Source organism: Lucilia sericata, unplaced genomic scaffold (assembly GCF_015586225.1).
Source record: "Lucilia sericata isolate MDLA Ls3-8-SP2 unplaced genomic scaffold, ASM1558622v1 Contig000923F_arrow, whole genome shotgun sequence".
NCBI classification, from domain to species: domain Eukaryota; kingdom Metazoa; phylum Arthropoda; class Insecta; order Diptera; family Calliphoridae; genus Lucilia; species Lucilia sericata.
The window spans coordinates 56,968-74,663 of record NW_023994910.1 but is presented as its reverse complement, the minus strand read 5'-3'; the positions used below and the strand labels follow the sequence as shown (position 1 = coordinate 74,663).

At 23.7% G+C, this 17,696-nt stretch overlaps 1 protein-coding gene across 1 annotated transcript in view; it reads left to right on the top strand.

Annotated features, from left to right (window-relative positions):
• Positions 1-1,074: 1,074 nt before the first annotated feature.
• Positions 1,075-17,696, top strand: part of LOC119609051 (centaurin-gamma-1A) — a 67,961-nt gene continuing 51,339 nt past the window's right edge. Inside the window, exon 1 of the mRNA XM_037963726.1 lies at positions 1,075-1,761. Within this exon, the coding sequence (XP_037819654.1) occupies positions 1,593-1,761 (169 nt within the window). The 5' untranslated portion in view covers positions 1,075-1,592. The remainder of the gene's footprint in view (positions 1,762-17,696) is intronic.

Below are 17,696 nucleotides of genomic sequence, written 5' to 3'. Positions count from 1 at the left end.
GACTATTTGTTGTTATTTATAATTTTGATCATGTTTTGGGTGTATGATTGTGTTTGTTTTTGTGTTTATTTTGTGATATTTGGCAAATTTTTTTGATTTGGCAGCAATTTTTTTTTAAACAGACTGGAATAGGAAAGACAATAACACTTCCGTTAGGAAAAAGGGGGCTAAGGTAAAAAACAATATTTTTCAAGAGGTTAAATCTATATTATTAAAGAGAAGCAAAGGTTTTATTTATAAAGTAGTATGTGTGATTATGTGTGTTTGTGTGTAACATAATTGTATTTTGTTGCTTTAGCGGCTCATACAGCTAAGAAAATAGAAATTGCTAAGCAAAACAAAAACTAGAAAAAACATGTTGAAAATTTACCCCCATGGTGTGTGTAAATGATTTTCTTTTATTATTTTAACTTAGTGTAAAGATAACATTACTGTTATATATTTAGTATAGAGTTAACAGTTTGTTATGTTAAAATTTCCCTCTGTTGAGTTATTATGGGATATTTTTTTTTCTTCAGCTTGTGTGTTTTTTTGTAGAGGTAAACAATAAAAACAACCACCAGTTTTTGTTATTGTCTAAAGCTGTTATTAACAGTTACATGTGCTGTTAATAACATTATTTATTTTCATTTAATAACATTGTGTGGTTAAAAATTTCCCTTCAGTTGTGTTTTAACTTTGCTCTAGTACGGTTGCTAGAGGAACTGCTGTCCGTGGCAGTTTTATATTATAAAGAAAATTTTGACGTTTTACGACGGTTTTGTCTAGTTTTCGAAGTGGGTTACAGCAAAATTTTACGTAAAAGCAAAAACACACACACACACATACATCATAAAAAAAGTGTAATAATTAAACATAATAATTAGTTAAGGGGTTTTAATATTTAAAAAAAACAACAACAACAAATAGTGAATGTTTTTTTTAAATAAAATTTTTAAAAAGTTAAAAAAATCTCTAAAAATTATAAAAAAGCAAAAGTTTTTTTTTAACAAAAAAAATTGTCTAATAATTGTGCAAAAATTATAATAAATTAAACAGATTATGTCACCTGAATTTTTTGAAAGAAAAAAAATGATTTAAATAGCAAAAGGTTTTAATAAAAGTGACTAATAACAACAAATTAAATTGAATATTTTAAAAAATAATTTTATATAAACAAAATGTTAAATATTAAATAAAATAAAACGTTGCTATAAGGCAGAATTAGTCACTTATAACACAAGACATTCACCAAAAATCAAAAAAATTTTAAAATTCATTAGCAAAAATTTTTTTATAAAAATACCTTAAACATAAAATGAAATAATTTAAAATGCAAATTTTTAAAACTATAAAACGAAAAATGAATGTCATCAACAAAAATTTATAACAACAAAAAATTGCAGAAATAAACCTTAAATAAACCCCAAATAAAAATACCAAATTATAATAATAATAGATTAAATCTATAAAAAAACAACAACAAAAAAGCATCTTAATTAACAATTAAAAACCAAACAAATTTAAAAAAAATTGAAAACTTTTCCTATAATTTTGAAAGGATTTTAAAGTATTTTCTAAAAAGTAAATTAATTAATTTTAAAATTATCATTATGTTGGCTGTTAAAAATTTCTTTTTACCTGAACGCACAAAAGCTCCCGATACGCCACAGCGCTTTTCACGCATGCCCGAAGCTTTTTTACGCAGCATACGCCGCCGTTCGTTACGTGTTAAACGTGCCAAATCACTAGTCGTTCCCGATCGGGAAAAAAGGAAATCAGGTGAGGTAGAGTGTTGTTGTCGGATAACGGAAAACACACCAAATACAAAAAATGATAATTTTTCTAAAAAAAAACAGAAAGAAGCTTTTGAAAATAACAAGCTTTTGAACTAATCTTAAATCTTAAGAAAGTTTTTTTTTTTGTAAACAAAGCTTTAGGAAGTAACAGTAGGACGTCAGTTACTTGTAGTTTTGTTCTAAATCAGTTCTAGTTCTGTTCTAAATCACTTCTACTTCAGTTTTAGTTCAGTTCTAGTTTAGGTCTAGTTCAGTTCTAGTTCAGTTATAGTTCAGTTCCAGTTCAGTTCTAGTTCAGTTTTTTTCTTGTTCTGTTCTAGTTCTTTTCTAGTTCTGTTCTAGTTCTGTTCTAGTTCTGTTCTAGTTCTGTTCTAGTTCAGTTCTACTTCAGTTCTAAATCAGTTCTAGTTTAGTTATAGTTGAGTTCTAGTTCAGTTCTAGTTTAGTTCTAGTTCTGTTTTAGTTTTGTTCTAGTTCTGCTCTAGTTCAGTTCTAAATCAGTTCTAGTTTAGTTCTAGTTTAGTTCTAGTTCAGTTCTAGCTGAGTTCTAGTTGAGTTCTAGTTCAGTTCTAGTTTAGCTCTAGTTCTGTTCTAGTTCTGTTCTAGTTCAGTTCTAAATCAGTTCAAGTTTAGTACTAAATCAGTTCTAGTTTAGTTCTAGTTCAGTTCTAAATCAGTTCTAGTTTAGTACTAAATCAGTTCTAGTTTAGTACTAAATCAGTTCTAGTTTAGTTCTAGTTGAGTTCTAGTTCAGTTCTCGTTTAGTTCTAGTTCTGTTCTAGTTCTGTTCTAGTTCTGTTCTAGTTCTGTTCTAGTTCTGTTCTAGTTCTGTTCTAGTCTGTTCTAGTTCTGTTCTAGTTCTGTTCTAGTTCTGTTCTAGTTCTGTTCTAGTTCTGTTCTAGTTCTGTTCTAGTTCTGTTCTAGTTCTGTTCTAGTTCTGTTCTCGTCTGTTCTAGTTCTGTTCTAGTTCTTGTTCTAGTTCTGTTCTAGTTCTGGTTCTATTTATGTTCTAGTTCTGTTCTAGTAAGTTCTGTTCTAGTTCTGTTCTAGTTCCTGTTCTAAGTTCTGTTCAGTTCTGTTCTAGTTTCTGTTCTGTTCTAGTTCTGTTCTAGTTCTGTTCCTAGTTCTTTCTAGTTCTGTTCTAGTTCTAGTTTCTAGTTCTGTTCTAGTTCTGTTCTAGTTCTGTTCTAGCTCTGGTTCTAGTTCTGTTCTAGTTCTGCTCTAGTTCTGATCTAGTTCTGTCTAGTTCTGTTCTAGTCTGTTCTGTCTAGTTTTGTCCTAGTTCTCGCTTCAAGTTCTGTTATTGTTCTGTTCAGGTTCATGTTCTAGTTCTATCAAGTTCTATTCTACTGCTGTTCTAGTTCTTTTCTAGTTCTGTTCTAGTTCTGTTCTACTTTTCTAGTTCTGTGTCTGTTCTAGTTCTAGTTCTAGTTCTGTTCTAGTTCTGTTCTAGTTCTGTTCTAGTTCTGTTCTAGTTCTCGTTCTAGTTCTGTTCTAGTTCTGTTCTAGTGCTTTTCTAGTTCTGTTCTAGTTCTATTCTAGTTCTGTTCTAGTTCTGTTTTAGTTCTCTTCTCAATTCTATTACTTTCTCCCTTTCCCCTTTTATCTCTTTCAAAGTTCAAAGTTCTTTTAATTAATCAATAATTTCCCTGCATAAAGCAACTAGATGTTAGTTGAATAAACTTTTAGTCATTTTTTTCCACAATTATTATTAATTAATAATATTTTTATTATTTATAAATAAATAACTTATGGAAACAGAGTGCAAAAAATAGAGCAAATCATATTTTTTTTAACCTATAGTCAAGGATCATTTAAATTTTATGATGAAAAAAAAGCTTTTATTTTTGCAAAAGCAGATAGTTAAAACTGCTGATTATTGTTTATTTGCTAAATAATATAGAAACAAATAATATTTATAATATTTTTTTTGCAAAAAAAAAAACAGACAAGATAAGAGACACACAAACAAGAATTTTGTAGAAAAATATAAGAGGAATATGTTAATAAGATTTTATTTTATATTAAATAATACAAGATTGATTCATTAAGATTTCAAACCGGTTTTTTGTTAAATTTATTTATTCCAAAAGAACTTGCTTTAAAGGTATTATTAAAGTTTTAATTGCTATAATGATGATAACTTTTGAAAAAAAGCTTTTTTTGTTTAATATGTACTACAACTTACAAGCTTTTGAAATTTGCAAAGCTTTACAAAGCAAAGTTTTACTATTAAACCTTATTAAAGCTTTGTTTTATTTCTACTTATTTATGTAAAGCTTTACAATATTTTTACACTTTTTATCAAAGCTTTCTCAAATTTACTTTAAGCACGTTCATTTCTTTACACATTTTTTTTATTTATTACTCTTATTGCAAATATTTTTTTGTAATTTTTTCAAACATCTTCCTCATTTTCTCTTTTTATATATTTGTTACTCTAACGTTTCCCACAATAATAATAATCATCATCATAATAATTTCATTAAAAATGCTGCTTACAATTCCTCTATCTAACTAAAATATATGTACTTTTTCAAACATCCATAGACAAAGTCTAGAGGTCTAGTATATCATCATTTAACATTGTGGTTTAGACGATCGCTATACTACTTATGCCTGATATGATGATATTGTTATACTTTCGTCTATACAAAAAAACTATCTATCTAATTGTCTATAAAGTAACATGTGCATTTGACAAATATTTGGTTGATGTGTAACAGACACACAACAAAAAAAAAAACGAACTGAAATTGAAATGACAAATTTATGTTGTATATAGACTGTTGCAAACCAGCAAGGGGTCATCATAAAGTTTACACTTTAAATAAGTAATAAAAAAACTAGTTAAAAATTACAATGTAACCATGCTAAAGTTACGATATCAAATGATTTAAATGATAGAGTTGAATGAATGTGAGAGATCATTTAAGCTTTTGGCAAGATTGACAGTAATTTGGTAGCTAAGGTTTAAAGCGGAAAGTGGAAAGAAATAATAACTTTCAAAATTTGCTATGATGAAAGATAGCAGATAAAAGTAATAACATTTTAGTCTAAACCTAAAGCTTTAAGCTTTCTCTGAGCTTTTCATATAAAAATTTCTTAAATTATAGAAAAAATATAATGAGAACTTAAAGAGTTTGTTGCTATGATAGAAAGATATCAGCTAAAAGTTATAAAATTTCCATCTAAACCTAAAGCTTTAAGCTTTTTCTAAGCTTTTAATACAAATATTTCTTAATTTATAGAAAATGATAATGAAAATTTGTAGAATTTGGTCAAATTTATGAATTTTTTGTAAAAAAAACTTATTTTTCTTATTTATTACAAAGAATAAAAACGTTTAACTTAAATATAGTATAAAAATATTAAAAAAAAACAAGCTTTTTCTATAATAGCTACCAAAAACTATCAAAATTATGAAAAAGCTTTTTTTTTAAAAAAATTTTGAAAATTTTATATTTTTTTAACAAATTTATCTGTTATATTAGTATTTTCTAATAAAAAAGCTTTTTTTGGAAATTTTTTGTAAATATTGAAAAAAAAAGCTTTTTTACCAAAATTTAAAAAAATAAAATGTTATAAGGAAAAACTTAATTTTTACTAATTCTTGACTCAATAATAATGTGATATAAATAATTAAGCTCTTACTATATTATTGTGTTAAGAATTAATATTAAGAAAAAAGCTCTTTCCAAAAATTTTGCAAAAATACATTAACAATTAAAATATTTTCTTTAACTTTACTTAAATTTTATTATTTTGTCGCATAAAAGCTTTTTGTGGAGCTTTTATTAAGGAAATTTTAATTTTAAGAAAAAAGCTTTTTTTAAAAAATTTTCAAAAAATATTAAAAATAAAAATTTTTCTTCAATTGAACTTTCATTTCATTGTTTTGTGGTAAAATAGCTTTTTATAGAGCTTTTATTAAAGAAATTTTAATATTAAGCAAAAAGCTTTCTTTAAAAATTACCAAAAATGCTTTAACAATTAAATTATTTACTTTAACTTAACTTAAATTTCATTATTTTGTTTGCAAAAAAACTTTTAGAGAGCTTTTATTAAAGAAATTGTGATGTTAAGCAAAAAGCTTTTTTTAAACGTTCAAAAAATATAAAAAATTAAATTGTTTTCTTTATTTAAATTAAAATAACATTATTTTTCGTAGAAAAAAAGCTTTTTTAAAGCTTTTGTTTAAATAATGCTAGTTAAGAAAAAAAGCTTTTTTCAAAATTTTTTGAAAAATTCATATTTTTACCGGCAATTGAATAAAAAATGTATCCAATGAAGTGTTTTCAAATTTAAAGCATCTTTTGGTTAAAATTTCTCTAAAAGCTTTATTGTTAAAACCTATTGTAATTAATCAGAAGTTTAAAAAAGCTTTTTTGGGAAAAATGTTTAAAACATTGAAATTTTGTGTATATTATAGTTTATTAGTATTATTTTGTTTAAAAAAAAGGCCTTTTCTACAATTTTGTTAAGAAAAAGCTTTAGTTAAGAAAAAAAGCTTTTTTTTCAAAAACTTGGAAAAATTAATATTTTTTCGTTTTAATAGGTTTTAAATTATATGATGAGGTTTTCTATAGCTTTAAGCTTGTTTTTGGATAAATTTTTTTTAAAAAGCTTTCTTGTTATGAAAAGCTTAATATAGTTACACAAGCAAACAACTTTTGAAAAATATGATATTTTTACCATCTAATGAATAGTAAATCATCTAGCGAGGTTTTCTATAGCTTTAAGCTGGTTTTTGGATACATTTTTTAAAAAAGCTTTATTGTTAAGAGAAGCTTTATACAGTTTTTTTTTTTTTTTAAATATGATATTTTTGTTTCAAATTTGTTGTTTGAAAAGGTTTTTCTTGAAAACTAACTTAACTTAGCCGTCAAAAAACCTTTAGATTTCTAATGCAAATTAGAAAGCTTTTATGTAAATCTTCAATTTTAATTGAAATTTTCTTTTGGAATTTTGTTATTAACCTCTCATTGAACTGATTTGAACTTTGTAATCATTTTTAATCGAAAAAAAAGTTTCTTTTTTTTGGCTTATACTACTTATTGGTCAAAGTTTTCTTTTCAAAATTTCACTTTCATTTCAATTTTAATCATAATAATGATAATAATGATCTTCAGCACTTAACTCAATTAAGTTTCAATTTCAACAAAATACGTTTTTTTTTTTCTTAAACATTTTGTTTGTGTCACTGTGATTACTAAACAAAAACATTATTAAAGAAAAATAACCATAACAATAAGCGAAATAATTATAAGATGAAGATAAAAAAGTTGAAAATTTTTTACAAAAAAATTACTTAATTTTTTAAGAGATGTTTTTTTTTAACGACCAACATAATTATGTGTTAAACAATAAACGGTTTTGTTAATTTATGAAACAAATAAATCATAATTGGCAATAAAGTTATTACCACACTTATGCAAAGTTTTGCAAAACTAAACAGCCAAAGGGCAGGAGGAGACAAAAAGCTGCCAAAAAATAGCATATTATGAAAGCTTTTATTGATTGTTAAGTTATAATTAACTAAATTTATAAGATTAATAACCTTAACCTTAAAATTGGTTTATTAATAACTTATAAAGGTATCCTGTTTCTTTAAATCCCCTGAATGTTTAAATACTCATTTAAAAAAAGGCCTCCCTTTTTAAAACATAAATTTATAATTTCTTAATATTTGTTCAACAGTCATAGGGGTCATTAAAAGGACTGTTAACAAATATTTTCTTTTGTTAATTAAAAGACCATCTTATACTAATCTTAATACTACTTCACAATTGATTTCAAATTTTAAATTTTATCCACTAAAATGCGGGCTATTTAATATGTTGACACTTTTGCTTTTTATAACTACATATTACATTTGCCAAGTTGTTTTCACATACAAACGTGTTACTCTGTGACTTCCGCAAAAGTGTGAAAAAATTAGCAAATAGTGGAAAATGAATGTGAAAAAAAATGATGTGAAAATTTACACACAATACCTGATTAAGTAAAAATAACAGGAAAATTACATTCAATAGTTTGCAAAAGATTAAGTTATTGTTGTGACAGTAAATTAAAAGTTTGATTTGGAAAAGGAAATTTAACAAATTTCGTAAAAAATTAAACAAATTTGTTTAAAATGAAGCTAATTTAAGAACATCAACCTTTTCTTAAGTTTTGGAAAAAAGCTTTTTTTGTTAAACTTGTAAAGCTTTTACTAAAAATGTACAAAAATTTGGAAATTTCAACCAAACTAAGTTAAATATTAAAAAAATTACGTGATTTGCAAAAATTTTTAAAATTTTAAAAGTTTTAGGAAAAAGCTTTTTTGTTCAACTTTTAAAGCTTTTACTAAAAAGTGCAAAAATTTGAAAAAATTAACCCAATGAAGTTAAATATGAAAAAATAGCATGATTTTCAAAAATTTTTGGATTTTAAAAGTTTTCAATAAAAGCTTTGTTTCACAAACTTATAAAGCTTTTACTAAAAATGTACAAAAATTTAGAAAAATTAACCCAATTAAGTTAAATATTAAAAAAAATAAATTGATTTTAAAAAATTTTTAGACTTTAAAAGTTTTAGATAAAAGCTTTTTTATTAAAATTTAAAAGCTTTTATTAAAAATTTACAAAAATTAAGAAAAATTAACCATCTAAGTTAAATATGAAAAAAATAACTTGATTATCAAAAATTTTTAGATTTTAAAAGTTTTAGATAAAAGCTTTTTTATTAAAATTTAAAAGCTTTTATTAAAAATTTACAAAAATTTAAAAAAATTAACCCAACTAAGTTAAATATTAAAAAAATAACATAACTTGCAAAAATTATTACTCTTTAAAAGTTTTCAATAAAAGCTTTTTCATTAAAATTTAAAAGCTTTTACTAAAAATGCACAAAAATTTTGAAAAATTAACTCAACTAAGTTAAATATGAAAAAAATAACTTGATTTTCAAAAATTTTAAGATTTTAAAAGTTTTCAATAAAAGCTTTTATATTAAAATTTAAAAGTTTTTACCATAACAAACAAAATTTGCCCAAATTTATCCCAAACGGCTTAAATGTTTTAATAATTAGGGAAAAATTTAACAAATGACAAAATTTCCAAAGTTTTGAGAAAAATAACAAATTTTACTTTTAGTTGTTTCTTTTTGATAAATTTATCAAATTATATTAATTATAGTAAAAGCTTTTTTTTACCTTTTAATAAAAAAAGCTTTTACTATAATTAATAACATTTGATAACTTTAACAAAAAGAAACAACTAAAAGTAAAATTTGTTCTTTTTTTAAGATCTTTAGGTTAAAGCTTTTAGTTGAAATTTTAAAGCTTTTACTATAAGAAACTAAATTTGGTAAATTTATCAAAATCTGGGAATATTTTTAAAATAATCAAGGAAAAATTTTAACTTAAGCGTTAAAAATACAGATTTTTATAAAGTTTAAGCTTTTTTTTTTGCTATAATATTGTCTGTATTACAGCTTTTTATAGCTAGAAATAAAAGTTGTAGGAAAATTCTCTTTAAAGTTGTATTTTTTGATAATTATGGATAATTAGTTAAGTTTTGAAAATTCAAAAAAAAAAAGTAGCTTTTAAAAGCGGAAGTTTATAATAAGCTTTTTCTGGGTCATAGTTGATTAAAGGCAGGTGTAGGGCCTGTAGATAATTAATGATACTTTGTAATGCTTGTTTTTTATTTAATGATTTTTTTTCTTTTTCAAACAATTATTTAGAGATTATTCTTTTGTTTAACTTTTTTTTAACAAAAAGGAAAATAACACAATAATTTTTTAAGTAATTTATTGTTTTAGTTTACAACAAGTGGGTTTTTATGATTTTGTTTATATTAATTTATGATACATGTATGTATGTATGTTTTATATAAAGTAGAATTAACTTAGTGGCTAAAAAAAACTTCACGGCCAAAGCATGCCCGAGCAGTATTAAAGAAAAACAGGTGTTAATTTAGAAATAATATAAATTTAAATAAAATTTATTTAGTTTTAGTTAGAAAAAAAGGTGCTAAATTTTTATAGCGTTTTTTTATAAAAAGAAAATTTCATTTAAAACATCATTAATCTTTAAGAGAGTTTCTTTTTTTTCATTATTTTTTTAAATAAACATTTTGATTTTTTTAGCAGACATTCAATGATTTGTAAAATTTTCTTTAAAGAAAAAAAAGAAATCCTAAAACATTTCAAATATTTGAAGTGTTATTTTCAGCTTAATCATTTGCTAATCATTAATTATTTTCTGGAGTCTATATTTAAGCCTTAAGAGGACTTCCCAAAAAAAGGACTCCTGCTGCTACAACACAGCCAAACAATCTTTAAATTTTCTTACACAGGCTGCTGTCAAGTATCATGTTTTTAATTGAAAATTGTTAAGTAATTCAAAATTAATTTATTATAAAATTATTATGAGTTTTTTTTTGTTGTCTCTTGAGAGACAATTTGTTTTTGGAATTTCTATTAATTAACACTTCATATGATCTCATTTTGAAATAATTTATTTAAGTATTTTGTTGCTGTTTTTGCTTTTATTAAAGGCAAATTTAATTGCCCATGAAAAGCTCTTTGTTTGTTTAAAAAATACTTAAACAAGTGTTAAATTAATAAAGAAAGAATATAAAGTCTGTAAAAAAACGTGTTTTAGAAAAAAGTAATTTCTATAAAAAAACACACATAAAATCGTGAAATACTTTAAAAAGGAGGGAGAAAAAAAGCTTTTTTTATTATTATTATTAGCAGCTATAAACTAACTTTTAAGTTAATATTATAAACAAATTAAATAATTGATAAATAATTTAAATAAGAAAAATACACTGTCAGAAATAAAGCAAAATATACCCACAAAACTTATCTCTGAAACACTTCCTGTTTCAATTTCTTTTCAAATTTAAGGGATTTTTTTCTAATTGTTAACCATTCTTTGAATGTCTAGATATTTAATTAAATAATTTGTTAATAATAGTTTTTAGTCAATACTCCCCCTTTTCTTTTCTTTTTTTTCAGTATTTTATCATTTCAGTGATAAGATTACTTAAGTCCCCTTGAAGTAATAAATTGCAAATTACAGTTCATTTCGTTTTTTTTTTTTTTTTTTGCAACAAAGCATTGTCTGATAAAAATGTGTTTTAAAAATAAAAAACCTGAAAGCTAATTATGTGATAAGATAATTTAAGTGATAAATAATTACAAGCAAAAACAAATAAATAAAACAAATTTAAAGAAAACAAAGTAAATAAACAATTAAGAATCAATACTATATTGAAGAATTGCTTTCAATATTAAAATTTTATAAAAAAAGCTTTTTTGATAGTTTTTTACCAGAAAAAGCTTTTTTAAAGCTTTTACCAAAAAAAGCTTTTTAAAGCTTTTACTAGAAAAAGCTTTTTAAAGCTTTTACTAAAAAAAGCTTTTTTAAAGTTGTTACCAAAAAAATCTATTCTAAATTTTTTCTTAAAATTATTCCTTAAGATTTTATTTCTTAAGATTTTACTGAAAAAGCTTTTCTTAAAATTGTTACTAGAAAAAGCTTTTCTAAATTTTTTACTAATAAAGCTTTTTAAAGTTTTTACTAATAAAGCTTTTTTAAAATTTTTTCTAGAAAAAGCTTTTCTAAACATTTTACAGAAAAAACTTTTCTTAAAATTCGAAAGATTTTACTATAAAAAGCTTTCTTTAAAATTCGAACGATTTTACTATAAAAGCTTTTCTAAATCTTTTACTATAAAAACCTTTATAAAAGCTTTTCCAAAGATTTTACTAGAAATAGCTTTTCCTAAAGTTTTTATTAAAACAAGCTTTTCTAAATAAAAATTATAAAAAAAGCTTTTCATTAAAAACTGTTAAAAGTTTTACTATTAAAAGCTTTTCTAAATATTTTACATGAAAAAGCTTTTCTAAAGTTTTTACTAGAAAAAGCCCTTCTAATGATTTTACTACAAAAAGCTTTTCTAAAAAAATCAAAACTTTTTTTAAAGCTTTTCATAAAAACATATTTCATTTAATAAATTTATTGTTTTTTCATATTTTTGAAAATTTTTGTAAAAGCTTTTTATTTATGTTAAAAATTAGTTTTCCTAAAAAGTATAAAAAGTCATACATTTAAGCTTTTATAAAAAGCAACAACTTTTTATAAAAACTTTAACTAAAAGATTTAATAGAAAAAGCTTTTATTAAAGGCTTTTTTAAACTTTTCACAAAATGCTTTTGCGAAAAAAGTTTGTGAAAGCTTTATGTTAAGCTCTTTCATAAAAAGTACAAAAAGCCTTTATGAAAAGCAAAAACTTTGTATAAAGACTTTTTGAAAGATTTTTTATACTTTTTATAGAGAGCTTTTATTAAAACCTTTTTTAAACTTTTCTCTAAAAGCTTTTGCGTAACTCTTTTGGAAAGCTTTTGCAAAACTGTTAGAAAAAAGATTGGCGAAAATATTTGTGAAAACTTTATGTTGAGCTTTTTCAAAAAAAAAATTAAAAAAAAATTTATAAAAAGCAAAAACTTTGTATAAAGCTTTTACCGAAGACTTTTTTTTAAAGATTTGGTATAACTTTTATAGAAAGCTTTAGTTGAAAGCTTTTTTAAACTTTCCAGAAAAAGCTTTGGCGAAACTCTTTTGAAAAGCTTTTGCAAAACTGTTAGAAAAAAGATTGGCGAAAATATTTGTGAAAGCTTTATGTTAAGCTTTTTCATAAAATGAACAAAAAGCTTTGGTAAAAAGCAAAAGTCTTTTTTTTTTTCTTAAATTCCTTCAAAATTTAAATTGTAGAAAAAAAAATTATTTCATTTTAACTTCCGTTTTGCAAACAAAAAGGGCTAAAAACTCCTTATTTTACAACAATTATACCAAAACAAGAGTGGCACTTGTTGCCCCCCTTAAAAAGGCCGGTAAAATGAAAACAAACTCAAATTGAAATAAAAAAAATGTTCAACTAAACTACAGCTCACAGCACACAATACTATTGCTTTGACTCTAGAGTAAAATTTCATAGTAAACATTTTATGTAAAAAAACAACAATAATAAAACTTATACCATGTAAATATTTAAATTACAAAAATATAAAAAAACAAAAGTTCAAAAAAACGTATGAGAATACAAAACGCATGGTCTCTAGCCCAAAAAATACAAAAAAAACACATGCCAAAGTACAAACTATAAGTACGATTTTGAGGCATATTAATAATGAAGTTGTTAATGATGATTATGTTGATGATGTTATGCTTCAACAATTAAATGAGTAGAGCATATATAGGAAGAACAAATAAAAAAAAAAACAATTTTAAATGCAAAGCACATGTAAAATATACTAAAACAGGGAAAAATTTTAAATATTTCTTTTTTTTAATAATAAATAAAATAATAGTAGAACGTACTACTATTACTAGAGGAAAAAGAACGTAAAAAAAACTAGAAGCCCTTTTAGAGAACTTTGTTGAAACTATGCAAAGGTATTTTGAAAATTTTTATATAATGGTTAGGTCAGTCGCTGGGCCCAACCCTTTAACCAAAACACTTGCTGCTACACACGGAACATTTTTCCCGTTTATGTGTATGTGTGTGTGTGCTGTTAAGGGGGTTGTATACAAATGAAATTGAAAAGAGGTAAAAATTTATGATTAATTTAAGCGGAAGTTTTCATTTAATAATGAATGTATACAACTATTGTACCCCAAACTCATTCATTTGTTCATACTATATTACTTCTTTTTTATAGCTTTTTTGTTATAATTTTTATATTTAAAATAATATATAATTTACTTTAAACATTTACATACATTGTTATGCTAATATGCATATAAAAATATTTAAATATGTGATTTAATACATTTCTTTAAATTTTTACAGGAAGTTTAGTTCAAAAAGTCATGTACACATTATGAAAATAGTTAGTGTAGGTCGTTCATTCATTCGTCTGTTTTAGTTTTATCCAGAAAAGGAAATTACTATGAAATCATAATCAAGTAATTAAGCAATTAAAATAATTTTTTTTAAACAATTATTAAACTAATTAAATAAATTTATGTTCATACTTAGAGTGGGCAGACCAAATATTTATACTTTCTATTTTAATTGCCAAAGAAATAGAAATTTCTTTTAATAATTACAAAAATAGAGTGAAATTTTTATGGAACAAAAAGCTTTCGAAATTATGAGTTTAAACCTTAAGAAAGATAATTTGTTATCACAAACTTGCTAAAGATACAATATTTCAACAATTTTTACTAATAATAAACTTAAAAAAAAAGCTTTATCTAAAAGTTTAACAAAAGCTTTTATAATAGATTTTTACAAAAATTTGTTATAAAACTTTTTTGTAAAAGCTTTAAGTAAGCTTTTTTGTAAAAGCTTTTTGTTAAAGCTTTGAGAAAGCTTTTTTGGTAAAAGCTTTAAGAAAGCTTTAAGAAATCTTTTTTGTAAAAGCTTTAAGAAAGCGTTTTGTAAAAGTTTTAAGAAAGCTTTTTGTAAAAGTTTTAAGAAAGCTTTTTTGTAAAAGCTTTAAGAAGGTTTTTTACAAAAGCTTTAAGAAAGTTTTTTTGTAAAAGCTTTAAGAAAGCTTTTCTGTAAAAGCTTTAAGAAGGTTTTTGTAAAAGCTTTAAGAAAGGTTTTTGTAAAAGCTTTAAGAAAGCTTTTTTTGTAAAAGCTTTTCTGTAAAAGCTTTATGAAAGCTTTTTTTGTAAAACTTTAAGAAAGCTTTTTTGTAAAAGCTTTAAGACAGCTTTTGTGTAGAAGCTTTAAGAAAAGCTTTAAGACAGCTTTTGTGTAAGAGCTTTAAGAAAGTTTTGTATAAAAGCTTTAAGAAAGCTTTTGTGTAAAAGCTTTAAGAAAACATTTTTGTTAAACCTTTAAGAAAGCTTTTCTGTAATCGCCTTATAAAAGGTTTTTGCAAAAGCTTTAAAAAACATTTAAGAACATTTTCTAAAAGTTTTACGAAATTGTCTTATAAAAGCCTTCTTTAAATCTTGATCAAAGTTTATCATAACAGATAAAAACTTGTTTTCATCAAGTTTTGTTAAAGCTTTATGGAAAGTTTTTTTTATAACAGTTTCAAGAAAGTCTTTGGGAAAAGTTTTGCAACATCGTTTTACAAAAGTTTTTTGCAAATACTATTTCTTCTTATCTAATCTTAACGAAAGCTTTTATATAATATTTGCAAAAGCTTTTTATGAATTCTTATGATCTACAAGAGACTTTTTACTAGTTTTAAGTTCTTTGCTCACTATACATGATGATTATAAGTGCCAATAGCAATAAAGCTTTATGAGAACTTTATGATATTTGCGAAAGCTTTTTATAAAATCTTATCGAAAGTCTCCAAAATAAAAGATCTACAACAGACTTCTTACAAATTTAAAATTCTTTGATCACTCTGCAAAACATTTATAAGTTCAAGTAGTTTAGATAAGTTTTACCAAAGCTTTTAGTTAAAACTTTACATAGGCTTTTTTTAAAGGCTTTAGAAAAGCTTCATTTCTAAAGAATTTGTAGAAGATTTTTCTAAAATATTTAAAAAGCTTTGTCACAAAACCTTAGGACAACTTTATATAAAAGCTTTACAGAAGCTTTTTCTTAAATATTTAAGAAAACTCTTCGCAAAAGTGTTAGGAAAACTTATTCTAAAAGCCTTAGGAAAGTATTTTCTAAAAGCTTTTAGAAATGTGTTTCCCTAAAAGCTTTAAGAAAGCTTTTTCCTTAAAAGCTTTAAGAAAGTTTTTTCCTTAAAAGCTTTAAGAAAGCTTTTTTCCTTAAAAGCTTTAAGAAAGCTTTTTTTCTAAAAGCTTTGCTTTTCGCTTTATGAAAACTTTTTACTAAAAGCTTATTTCTAAAATCTTTAAGAAAGCTTTTTTTTAAAGCTTTAAGAATGCTTTTTTTCTAAAAGCCTTAAGAAAGCTTTTTTCTAAAAGCTTTAAGAAAGCTTTTTTCTAAAAGCTTTAAGAAAGCTTTTTTTCTAAAAGCTTTAAGAAAGCTTTTTTTCTAAAAGCTATAGGAAAGCTTCTTTTCTAAAAGCTATAGGAAAGCTTTTTTAAAGCTTTGGGAAAGCTTTTTATAAAAGCTTTGGGAAAGCTTTTTTTCAAAACTTTACGAGATCTTTTTCTTTTCTCATTATGCATATTATAAGTTCAAATTCTTTGAAATACCTTAAAAATCCGTACAAAACTTGTAGTAGCAATAGAAGAAAAGTTAAGCTTTTCAATCTCTAGATCTAGATTGTTAACAAAACTATAATATATTTTTAGTTACGTAATGTTATTAAATTTCCTTTCAACTAGTTATATGCTAATTTTTGCTATAAATAAATTTCTAAACCAATTACTCATTATAAGCCTTTGGAAATTTCTTAAGAAACCCAAAACAAGTGTTTTTAATATATTTTTAGCTTAAAAACACGTTGGCAGCTATATTAAAACCACAATTTCTAGTTTGTGGCTGTTTATGATTTTCTTTTCAAAATCCGTTTAGCTAATTAGTTTAGACATGGACGACAACAACATTGAGTCAATCACTACGTCTTTTTTATGTTTAATTACCAATTTGCTATTCCAAACACAAAATAAAAAGAAGTCTAATTGCTTTTAACTGCTACTACTACTACTACTACTACATTTGTTACATTTGTTCAGCAATTATGGTTATAAATCATAAGGATCAGTTGAGGCAGGCATTCTTTTGGCCATATGCTGCCGGTTTTATAAATTTCTTAACATCTTTTCTTTATTTTTTGCAAGAAATTGTTTAAGCCTGTAAATTGTTTATGTGAAAATTGCGTGTAAATGTGACATTTTTAAAGTTTTTCTTTTCTTTTTGTTTAACAATTATGGTTTAATTATTTTTAAATTGTTTTCTTTTACACACATGTGTTAACTAGTGTTAAATTGGCGCCAATTGTTTTAAAGTCTTATTTTGACATTGAGGACTGTCAAGGGGAAATTAGGAGTGTCGTCTTTATTAGTTTTTTTTTTCGAAACTAATATGATATTAGTTTAATTATTTCTTTAGTTCAAGTTTCATTACAAACCCAACCTTAAAGCTTTAGTTTATGCAAACAAATTCTTTAATAATTTAGAAAAAGAAAAAGAAAAATCCTACTCATTGTTGTAGTTAGAAGACGCCTACTTTCTTTTCAAATTGTAAAACAAAAAGTTCAATTGAAGATGACACATATCTTTTTAAAGACAGGAAACATATTAAAGTTTTGCATCATGAAACTTTTTGTTCTAAAGCTGAGAATATTAATGAATTTTTAAGAATTTTGTTTGAAAAAATTTAGATTTTTTATTTTAAAAGCATTGAAAATGTTTAGCACCTCAGTTAATTATAATTAAAAGCTTTTAATGTTTCAAATACAAAAGCTTTTGTTGTTAAACCTTAAGTTCAACATATATTTTTGTTTAAAATGTTTATTAAATAAAAGTTTGTTTAAAATACAGCTTAATTACCATAAAAGCTTTTTCTTTGAAAGCTTTAGAAAAAAGAACTTTTTGCTAAAAACTGGACTAAAACTTTTAATTTAATTTAAATGTCAATTTCTTAGCATAAAGTGCCTGAAAATGTAAACCAAATAAAAATATTTTATAAAAAAGCTTAAAATCAAAAGCTTTTCTGCTTAAAGTATAAATTTCAACAAAGCTTTTGGTTTAATAAGTTTATAAAATAAAAGTTTGTTTAAAACATAATGAAAGCTCCTTCTTTAACAGCTTTGGAAAAAAAGCTTTTAGCAAAAAAAGCTTTGTAAAAGATTTGAATGCAATTTAACAATGAAAGCTCTTTCTTTAAATATATGTAAAATTAAGATTTGTTTGAAATACAGCTTTGGAAAAAAGAGCTTTTAGCTAAAAAGGTTTGAATGCAATTCTACAATGAAAACACTTTCTTTGATAGCTTTGTAAAAAAGGGCTTTTAACAAAAAGCTTTTAAAAAT